We start from the raw sequence: 10,827 nt of genomic DNA on the forward strand, positions 1-10,827 counted from the left end.
TGACTTTATATACGATGCCATTTTTATGCCATTTTTATCCCTGATTATACTTTGCCATTTTTATGCCTTATTATACTATTACTTTTTCATGCCTCAATATACTGTGACTATTTTTATGTCTTAATATAGTATGACGTGTATATGCCATACTATACTATGATGCTTTTATGCTTTACTATACTATGAAATTTTCAATGTCATTTTTATCACTGACTATATTCTGCTGTTTTTATGCCTTATTATACTATGACATTTTTATGACATTTTCCCGCTTACTATACTATTATTTTTTTTCATGCCTTATCCCTTACCATGACATTTCTATGATGTTTCATGCCTTAATACAATATGCCATTTTATGCGTATACTATGACATTTTTATGCCTTAACATACAACGATTATTTAATGGGGTGGCACATTGAAGTAGTATTCAGAAAATTTGCCTTACAATCAGAGGGTTTTGGGTTTGAATTCTGTTCATGCCCCCTTTCTGTGTGTAGTTTGCATATTCTCCTTGTGCCTGTGTGGGATGTCTTTGAGTACTTAGGCTTCTTCCTGCAGTTGATAGACATGCATATTAGGTTTATTGGCAACCCTAATGCCTTCCTATAACCTTTTCATGCCTTACCATTATGCCTCATGACTTACTATACTATGATGTTTTTATGCCTGAATATACTATGACGTTTTTATACTTATTTTACTATGGCTATAGAGAATTTATATTGCATCTCCAGTATACCTTCACTCAACATTTTTTTCACTTACTCCATAATAAAACAAATTTTATATAGAGCTGATTTACATTTATAAACTGATCTTTTTTGAGTTTTCCTGCTTCATGGCACATTGTTTAAGTTCTAAAAACATATACTCACTTTTCTTGGCTTTCAAAAGTAGCCTAATCCCCATTCTGTGACTCTATAGTAGCATACAGTACTTCATTGATTTTGGGAAGTGGCATTGACTGGGGACTGGGGATGGACGAGTAGGGGGAGGTTCTTATTGAAAAAAAGTATCTCAGAGGATCTCTTACAAAGAAAAAAACACAAACAGAAATGAATGTGAACATCTTCATTTCTTGGGACTGTGAACTTATTCAAAATTCAAAACTGTGAACTACTTACAGGAATTAGTTCATTTTAGTTTGTGTGAACTGAACTTTGAGAGAGCTCTTTTGAAGTGTGAACTTTCCAAGTGCTTTAAATTCATATTCAGCCTGCCAGATGTACATCTGTGTCCTATCACACCTCAATCTGTTTTTCTGGACAACGTTCTTGAATTCAGCGTCGAGTCTCTGCATATCTGAATGACAATAATAATTTGGATTCATGGACAGACTTATTGAGCTTTGGAGGGTTTTAAACAACCTTAAAAGGTGTGCAGGCTGCCTCATAATTTATCTGAAATAAAGCGTTAAAGCTAAAGTTTCAGATAAATAAGAAATCACTTACACTTGTCAAATCTCCACTTAATGTACGGTAGAACTTTAAAGATGCAGGTTAGGTGGTAAACACTGTCACCTGTATGCAAGAAAGAACTGATTTTGATCACCCTTCCTCACCGTTCCTTCCTTGTATATAGTTTGCATGTTTCTTCCCATGCTCACCTCTGTTTGATCTGGAACATAGACGCCATTTTTCTTCTGCAATGCGCACACGTGCAGCCCAGGTGGGCTGGAGAAGAGACAAGTTAACCACAGGTGTAAATGTCAGTGTGTCTAACCTTCCCACCCACATCCAGTTCATGGTGGGTAGGTTCCAGCCACCTAGTAACTTTAACATGATTACAATGATGAAGACAATAAGACAAGAAATTAAGCAGTGAATGTTTGTCAGTGAGGAAACTTTTCAGATGCAGTGCTTTCAAAGCCTAGTGGTCAAAATGAACCAGTTATGCCACTTCATCTTTCATATATTTATTTGAACAATGGCTCCATCTACAGGAGACATACAAGACATTATAGTGATTATTAAAGATCAGACTTTGATCTTTATTGTTCCATTTAGATTACTGAAACCAAGTGTTAAAATGAAACTAACATAGCTGTTTTATTAAGAGGAGCTGTAGTTCAATGTAAGTGCTTCAAAGAAAAAATAATACATGGAAAGTTTCAAAGCTTTATTTACTATCTATAGTTTTTGTACAAAGTGAATAAACTGCTTCTTACTTGTAAGGACTAAACAGTTGAAGCAGTTGAAGCAAACTAACATACAATTTTTATATTTCTAAATATTTCCTTTTTGTACAGTTTTTCAGTTTCAGTGGAGCTTAGGCCATAATGCTCTCTACTTTTGTCCTGTACTTTCATACAGACACATTCAGATACTATATAAGTCCAACAGTAAATTCCTTTTTGGATACTTCTATCTCTGTTTGTGATTCAAATAGTACACCCATGAAATAATTCCTGATGTGTCATAAATAAAAAAACACTTGAGGACAATATTTGCTGCAGCTTAGCGTCATTAGTCTTTATTGAATGCAAAGTACAACAGATAAGAAAGACAGTAAAACGTGCAGACAAAGCACAAGCACACAACTTTTTGAAGTCACACTTACATTTCATCAGTGCATAAAATAGTCATAATAATACTGGTAAAACCCACTCAAAAATTTGCTGTTGATGATTTTTTTGTATGTAATACACAATAGAGTGTGCTGTAACAGAATTTAACAGATTTGGTGCAATCACATTTCAAATTCATTAAACTATTCTCTAAATCTAACTAATTTGTTCATTTTTCAGTAAAATGTAAAACATGTACAGTCGTATGGTGTTCCCAGGTCTGGTCCTTTGGCAGAGAAGAAAAAAAACAGTACAGTCCTAATAAGTCCTAAAGTAGAATGAACTGATTATTGGAAAGTATTGAAAACAGATCCCAAAGCAGACGTGCTTGTGTCACACGCTGAAGAGCAGGTGTCCAAAGAAGAAGCTTTTGGTGCTCAGGCCGTAGGTCCCTTTGCTTGCCCTCAAATACACTTGGTCTCCTTTCTCCAGCCGGAGCATTGTGTCCCCTGAAGATGTGCGCTGACCTCTTTGATAAACCTTGACACTGTACATCGCTAGCTTGTTGTTATGCCACAGGTCCACACTTCCTCCACCATTGACGGTCGTACAGACAAAGCTGAACTGATAGACACCAGGGATAACGCATGTAAACAAGCCCGTCTGCGTGCTGTAGTGGTTCTGTTTGTTGTAGATGACCTGATGGAAATGAATGATTTTCTTTGAGGATGATCTGTATTTGCCCAGGATGACGGAGAAGGCAGACTGTGTTGCATTGACATCGGCTTCTGGTGGTCCTTGAGGTCCTGGAGGTCCTACTGGACCTGCAGACAAACAAAAGATTACTTACAAAATTCTGTCAAAGTGTACAGAATATCATAGATGTGTAACTGTCCACATTTTCAGCTTTGAATCTACTTTCATAAATGAAAGTTTTTTTTCAAAAAGTTTTCTGATCTGCTGTTGATTTGAACCATCCTGACCTTTCAGACTGTCTGTGAAGTTTTCTTAGTGTCCTCGGGGTAAATACTAAGACTTGATTTATATTTTATTCTTTTAATATCCTATTTAAGTGTCTTTCTTAGTGCCATCTGTTATATCTTGCCTTAATGCATTTTTAAGCACTTTGAATTACCTTGTTGAAACGTGCTATGCAAATACATTATGCTGTTGGTGTTTCATATATTTTAGGATCAGTTTTGCACTGACTCAGAATCCTATCCTGCTGAATCTAAACAGAAAAACACTGATGAGGTCTTTGTTGTTTGTGTTTTTTTAAATGCAAGCACAGGTGATGGCTGCCTGCAGGGCGTTTCTGCCTGACGCACCTCCGACGGTGCCTGTGGGGCAGCTGCAAGGTCATCAGCCGGGAGCCACCCTTCATTGATGTTTCGCTCCATTATTCTATTTAAATACATTTGTAAAGAAAAAAATAAAATAAGGAGGCTTACAAAATCTTGCTGCTCTTGTGCTTAGTGAAAATTGCTTTTAAATAATGCATCCTACAAAGGATCTCATGCCTGTTTGCAATTTACTGCCCACTTGTGGCAGGTTATTGTCCGTGCACGCTAGTTTGACCTCCAGCTGTTGTACATATCATTTCTGCCATTTTTGTGGACGTGACTGTGTCCCATTGACAAAGACTGGGGCTTATCAAGCAGCGAGGACAGCAGCCTTTATTTTGGAGGTTTGCGCTTGCGCATTGAAGATAATCCTGGAATCTTTGATGAGTGACTAGCTATGGCCAATGTGTGCTTCCACTCTTCTGAGGTCAGTTTTGATATTGTTCGCATTATACACATGCGCAGCAGTGTTGGCATTAAGCGTTAAGAGGCAACAGTAACATGTAAACAAGCAAATGACACTGATTTATCATCTCTGTGCAAGATCTGCTGTAAATTTCAGAAGATTGAGACAGAATATTGTTACACAAATAACAGCTTCTTACAGGAATGGCTTAGTATGTAGGTTGTGTACGTAGCGGGCGAGAGAGAGAGAGAGCTAAAGCAAAGAGGCTAGTGACAGGAGCAGAGAGTTAGCTACTTAGTTAGCAGTTAGCAATGCAGCTGTGGACGTAGCAGTAAATGTATGTGCACTCCAGGCTGTCAGTAAATAAATACTACAACTCCTCAAGAACCAAGTTCCTGCGTCTCTCCTGTGCTTCCTAACTACAGTCCTGACAATATGAGCCAGGAAAGGTTAGCATCACTGAGGCAGGAAAATGCAGGATTCTGCATTCTCAGGTAAAGGTAAATATTTTGCTTAGCTCTGCCTGCCTATCTGTAAAAGTTCCTGCACGCCACTGCTATACATAGTGTAGATGTAAGATAACTGAATAGATTACCTCGTTGTCCAGGAGGCCCTGGTGGTCCTGGCGGGCCTCGGTGCCAGGCCATTTCACATTCTGTATATCAAGAAGATGTAGAGATCAACATACTCAGCCTAATAACTAGAGGAATTTTTTCAAAATGTGCTTGAGTCAGTAAACTATGAACTGTTTCTTTTGAGTGAGGAAGGCCTTCACCAACTTGACCAAATGTTAAAAAGTGTTGTGTGATATGAATATGCACTTTTTAAGCTTCAAGCCTTAACCCTTGTGCAGCCTTAAGGACATTCTTGTCCCTTTCATTTTAGATTTGAATCTTCGTAGGATGTACTTGGGTGACTGCATGACAGTGTATGTGACTGCATGTCCATATAAGTTGATAACAAGTGGTTCTCAAGGCATTATTTTTCATGATAATCATAATAAAGTATTTTATGGAAAAACTACAGTGACATTATATAAACAAACTGTGTTCTAAAGAGTTTAAATCCTGAAAATGATATAATATAATAATATTTGGTAGGTATGATCAGGACTGATGTTGGTTAAAAAAATGATTCACTGAAAGTAATATTAATATATATTTATGGAAGTTTTTGATTCAAACATATTTGTCCTCTAAGGAACACAGTGTAATTTTTTACAAGGGATGCACAAGGGTTAAAATGTGACTGCCATTTGTTAGTGCTTAACACCGACCTCTCTTTCAAGGACTTCATAACAGCTATCACCCGGGCCTGCAACATCAAACACCACATATGAAGAGTGATTTTCACTTAAGTTATTAGTGAAGAAATAAAGACACCAGGTTAACCTCAGAATGAAAAACACAGTAAGCACTTAATGTTAAATGATGTTAATTTAGTACTGAGAGTCTTTCCCGCTCTCAGAAAGTTTGATCGAGTGTTGTTTCACCTGAGTTCTCGGAGCAGGGTCTCTCCCTCCAGGCCGACAGGTCCAGGCTTCGGATGGCGTTGCACCTGACCAGACGGTTCCTGTTTGTGATAACACTGAAGGCGTCAAGGGGGACAGACGTGATGCCAGTGTTGTCGCAGATGATCTTGGACAACCTGACAGATGACAGAGCAGATCTCTGTCTCGGGGTGAAGACACCTGGATTCTCGTACCACAACCTGAGCATTTCAAAGGAGAGGTGAGAAGAAAGCGTTAGTGTTAGCAGAGACTGTATTTAAAATACATTTAGTTTTGTGATAGGGTCATCAGTCTGCAGCTGACATTTAATATAAATTATAATCTAAAATTTGTCATTACTGGAAGGCAGCAACCAGCTGTGGTCAAATGCTACAGGTGTAAACCAATGCTAGTCTGAAAATCTCTGGCTACTGAGGTTATAAAAAGAAAAGAAAGTGTTTCAGTGTATTTGTGGAGCACCAGAGTTGGTACTGCTTGCAGCAAACATTTAGATATTTGGTGCAGGATGTTATCACGTGTAATAATCACTACAGTAAGTGATACAACACAGTGGAAATTTCAAATCTACAGCACTGCATGTATCCACACACATACTGACCTGTCACCCTGGCGGATCTTCTGGAACTGGTTTGCGATGAGGCAGGCGAACAGAGGCCCCACACGTCCGCCCCTGACGAACGGTTCTGCCACACCTCCCAGCCACACATCGATGTTGTCGGGTGTACCGTAGAGCTGCAGCAGCCTTCGGGCCAGATTCGTGTTGTTCAGAACCCGACCAAGCTCTTGCTGGTTCCTGGGCTGAGACAGGCCACAGAACCTGCGCCAGGCATTGTAGCCTAGAGGAGTAAATAGCAAGTAAACAAAGAGTGCAATTGAGAAAAAGATAAAACATTAGAAAGAAGATTTCATATGTTGAAACATCAGAGTGAGAGATGTACCAGGCAAGCCATGGTCACGTCCCCTCTGCATGTTGAGAGCGGCAAGGTCCAAAGCCAGATGCTGCACAAACTGGAACAGCCTCTCCCTCAGAGCATCCACCATCATATGATCCTGAGTGTTCAGTTTGGCGGGACGGCCGACCAAACCACGCAGCAGAGGGTCAATACCACCTGAAGAGATGAAAATAAAAATTAGGGTGATGGTTTAAGACAGAATATCAAAACAATTGCTACAGTTTTCTCTGTACAGCTCACCCTCAAAGACGACTCTCCAGGGGGTGAAGAAGGCCTTGAACAAGGGCACACTGGGAAACTGAGGATGCTCCCTGTAGTTTGCATCCAGACGGGACAAGGCTGGCTGGATGGCCAAGTGGGCGAAGCGGTAAGCTGCTGTTGCAAAGACGTTGGAGATGCTGGGGTCCACGTTGGGATTGTAGCCAGGGTAACGGCCAAGCTGTCTGCGCATCGCCTCGTCACCCACAATGTGTGGCAGATAGTCCCTGAACACAAACCGCTGAGAGACACAGACAGAGAGGTTTATTTTGAGGGAATGACACATGAGATGGGAATATATAAATGTGAATGCTTATGGAATACCTGTGTGTAAGCGCCCATGATCTTGCGGGCCTCTTGGTAGAGTGTCTCACTGTCCCAGTGTGGGTTCAGTCTTTTCAGCGCGCGAGCCAGGCGGTTGTGCTCACGCATAAACAGTGTGTGAATGGATGTCAGAGCGATGTTCTCGTCCACACGGACATCACCTTCAAGACAGAAATGCAGCAGATATAAAGGTGTTCATTTCCTCTTCAGATTCATGTTTGGTACCACTTCCTAATAGGAGTTTATGAGACTACATGTATTAATGCTTGAAGGACAAAATTTGAGTTGCCAAATTTACTCTAGTATGTCTTTCAAAATGACCTTTGCTCTAATTTTATTGTAGCAGTAAAGCAAAGTGAGAAGTTACAACACAATCTACTATGTGGGCAGAGGTCAGGCTGCATGGATGTTTTTATATTTATCATTATTTCTCAACAACTATTATTTATGCTATGAAGATTTTAATTTATGTTACTAGTATTTTATATTGCCATTCATCATCTGTCTATACACCAGTATCCAGTTATGGATGCTTAATAGGACAATGGTAGTTGACAAATACCTAAATGACACATACAAAATGTCAACAACAACTACATTATGGTCCGATATTAACCATGCATTAAGTGTGTGTATATTGCTTATGAATGACCGGGGGGGGTTAAATAAAGTGTCACCAGATAATTTAGACAGACAGCAACTAGAAAACACACAACCTGGCAACCCAAACTTCTAATTACTTCTCTGATGGCTTGTTACTGATTAACCGGTTAATTAGTCATTATTTAACTATTTATAAAGCTAATAGTTTTTGCGAGATGACGAACCTGCAATGAAACAGGGCACCTCCCTGGCGTTGGTGTCGTTGGTGATTCTTCTGCGGGTGGCACACATCTGCACCTGCATTGGATGGAAGGGCAGCAGCTCCCGCCCATTGTCCCTGAACTCTGTGTTCACGCGCAGCAGGCCGTTATTGTTAGTGAGGTCACGAAGGTCTCTGGCGAGCTTCTCCTCGGAGCCATACACCTGACCGAGGTCCAGGAAGGCGGTCAGGGCGTTGATCTGCTCTCTCTTGTTGGGTTCTCCACCGAAATTGTACGCTGAGAATCCGGTTCCGCAGGCAGGGGCGGATCTGAACGAAGGGATGCAGCTGTCAGGGCGGGAGGGCAGGCGAGGGTCGCCGGGGGGGATCTGTTTTGCAGCAGAGGGAGGTCAAAGGTTATCAAGCAAATCTTTTCAGAGGTAAAAACAACATGTCAGTGTTTGAGTTTGAGCTTTGACACCAACCGGGATGGGGATGCATGGCTCAGTTCTCTCACAGCTCTCCTCACAGTTCACGCCGTTGCTGAAGGAGCGGATGCTGGGGGAGAAGGGCGTGAAGGTGAGGTCGTGGTCGTTCCACTGGCCAAACAGGGTCACCATGTGACTGAACTCTCTGTCGCTGACCACACCTGCATCTGTTGTTCTTAGGATGTTGTTGGACACCTGACGCACCTGCAGAGTGAAGAGAAATTTTCGGTATTTAAGAATTGATTTAGTTTATCCATATGGATCAAGGTGAGAGTCTGGGATTTCAGGGTCGTACCAGTGGGAGCAAGAAGTTGTTGAGTGATCGGTTTGCCCCGCCTTTTGGTTGGGAGATGCCGTCGTCATATTCGGCAGGCAGCCAGCGGGAGAAGGGGGTGTTGGAGGCTCCCAGGCGAGGTGTTTTTCTAAAGGCAAACACCAAACGTCAATGTTTAGACACACGACTTGAGAAATCCAGAGGAAGTGTACACATCTCCTGTGGTGTATGGCCTAAGATGTTTAGGTGCATTTCACAAAGCATGTCTTCTGAATGTAAGCACCACTCATAAACTCATAAACCCTGTCACAAAATCATCTGGTTCCTCATTAATTCAACACAAATTGCTTTTTGGAGAGAAACCACATAGTTGTTTTTTTTTCCTACATATGAAGAAGTCAAGAAGTCAAAACTGGAAAATGACTTAAACTCAAGGTTACGTAGCATAAAAAAAAAATGGATGTAAAAGTTTATCTATGTTTTACATGTCCTGAAAAAGGTGGTGTTACAGAAGTCCAAATACAGAAGTGACTCACAGGTTATTGCAGACGCTGGTGGCTGTGCGATACTTGTTAATATTTTGTGTGGTGCTGCACTGTGGAAATCTGGTTCGAGCTGCACATCCAGTTATACGGACAAGGTCGTTCAGGTCTTCTTCAGTGAGCAAATCTGAAAAATGTGAAAGACACATTTCATGCACTCACAGTGTGTGTACATATACAACTGTCTAGTCCTTAATTGCAGCTTTGAAGTGCTCCACTGTGCCCACATTATGAGACAATAAAACTCAGACCTAGACTCTAACCAAAACCAGGAAAAGATTTTACAAAAACAGTGTGAGCACTATGTGTGTTGTCTTTGTGTGATTGCCGCATGTCTGACCTGTTGCATTGAGGGAGCGTTTGTGCACGTGATGCACCCTGTTGTGCACCAGACGAAGTGTTTGATCCAAGTAGTCTGCAGATCTCACAGCTGTGCGTGTGTCACCTCGAGGCTGCTTCAGGAGACGAAGAGCATCATGAGGACTCACCACCTCCCTGCGGACTCGCCTCAGACTCCTGGAGGAGAAAAAGTCACATAGTTGAACAATAAAGTCCAAACTGTGGTCTTTATTTTGCAACTTTTTCTAACAACTATTGAGACACTGTAATGAATGGCTTGCATGCCAAAGAAATAGTTCATCAGTTGACATTTATGCTGTATCCATTTGAAAGATATCTACTGAATACTAATGAAACAAGATATCAGATGAACTCACTCTTCTCTGGAGTATTTGTAGGCATCATCCACGATTGTCTTTGCCTCCTGAAAACATTGTTGAAGGAAAGGACTGCCAAGAAAGTCTCCTGCAAAGAAAACAACACTTTTATTAAAAGGATTTCAAATTTTATACAGTATTTTACAACATTTACAGTGTGAACTACCTACCTGTTGCTCTGGAGTGAGCAGGTACCAGGCAGATGCCCAGCACAAGAAGGACAGAGAGAAGCATCTCTGAAACGAATAATCAGAAGGAAAATAAAATTAATTTAATAAGTCAAAAGTAAAAACATTTTCATTAGCACAGTGCAGCATAAAAAATATAAGTATCCCTCAGCAAAAAAGAGAAGACTCTCACTACCTGTGTCTGTGAAGATACCTGTGAAGATTGCAGACGCTCTTGGAGATGTGGAGCTGTGAGTGATGCTGTGTCGAGCGCTGTCACCACCTTATATGCAGCGTGGACTCGCCCCTGGGTTGTCCAGGTGAAGCTACTGTCAGTAAAAAGCAGTTCCTTCTTCCTTCTCTGTGCAGAAGGAACCTTTTATTCTTATCAGTCAGTCTTTATGGCCAACTGATACAACTGATGATCTTATAACAAATCTATAGAAGAAGCAGCAAAACAAGTATTACTTGTGACAACGGTGACAGCAATCATCACGGAATACAGTGACAGGCCTTATATTGTATTTGCATTAT

General features: G+C 40.9%; 1 protein-coding gene across 3 annotated transcripts; it reads right to left on the reverse strand.

Annotated features, from left to right (window-relative positions):
• Window positions 1-2,449: 2,449 nt before the first annotated feature.
• Window positions 2,450-10,583, reverse strand: mpx (myeloid-specific peroxidase). Of its 3 annotated transcripts, XM_056403534.1 has the most exons (16): window positions 10,490-10,583; window positions 10,297-10,362; window positions 10,127-10,214; window positions 9,751-9,926; window positions 9,405-9,537; window positions 8,890-9,016; window positions 8,592-8,798; window positions 8,132-8,495; window positions 7,305-7,465; window positions 6,963-7,221; window positions 6,708-6,878; window positions 6,368-6,605; window positions 5,752-5,969; window positions 5,536-5,573; window positions 4,855-4,914; window positions 3,192-3,334 (listed from the first exon to the last, which is right to left on the reverse strand). In XM_056403534.1, the coding sequence occupies exons 2-16, from the start codon at window positions 10,358-10,360 to the stop codon at window positions 3,326-3,328; spliced, it is 2,313 nt and encodes a 770-aa protein (XP_056259509.1). In that variant the 5' UTR covers window positions 10,361-10,362; window positions 10,490-10,583; the 3' UTR covers window positions 3,192-3,325. The 3 variants fall into 3 exon arrangements, with proteins under 3 accessions (XP_056259507.1, XP_056259508.1, XP_056259509.1); XM_056403532.1 differs by lacking the exon at window positions 5,536-5,573 and having other exon boundaries at window positions 2,450-3,334; window positions 10,490-10,582; XM_056403533.1 differs by lacking the exons at window positions 4,855-4,914; window positions 5,536-5,573 and having other exon boundaries at window positions 2,450-3,334; window positions 10,490-10,582.
• Between the last annotated feature and the right edge of the window lie 244 nt (window positions 10,584-10,827).

Source organism: Seriola aureovittata, chromosome 18 (assembly GCF_021018895.1).
Source record: "Seriola aureovittata isolate HTS-2021-v1 ecotype China chromosome 18, ASM2101889v1, whole genome shotgun sequence".
Lineage (NCBI taxonomy): Eukaryota > Metazoa > Chordata > Actinopteri > Carangiformes > Carangidae > Seriola > Seriola aureovittata.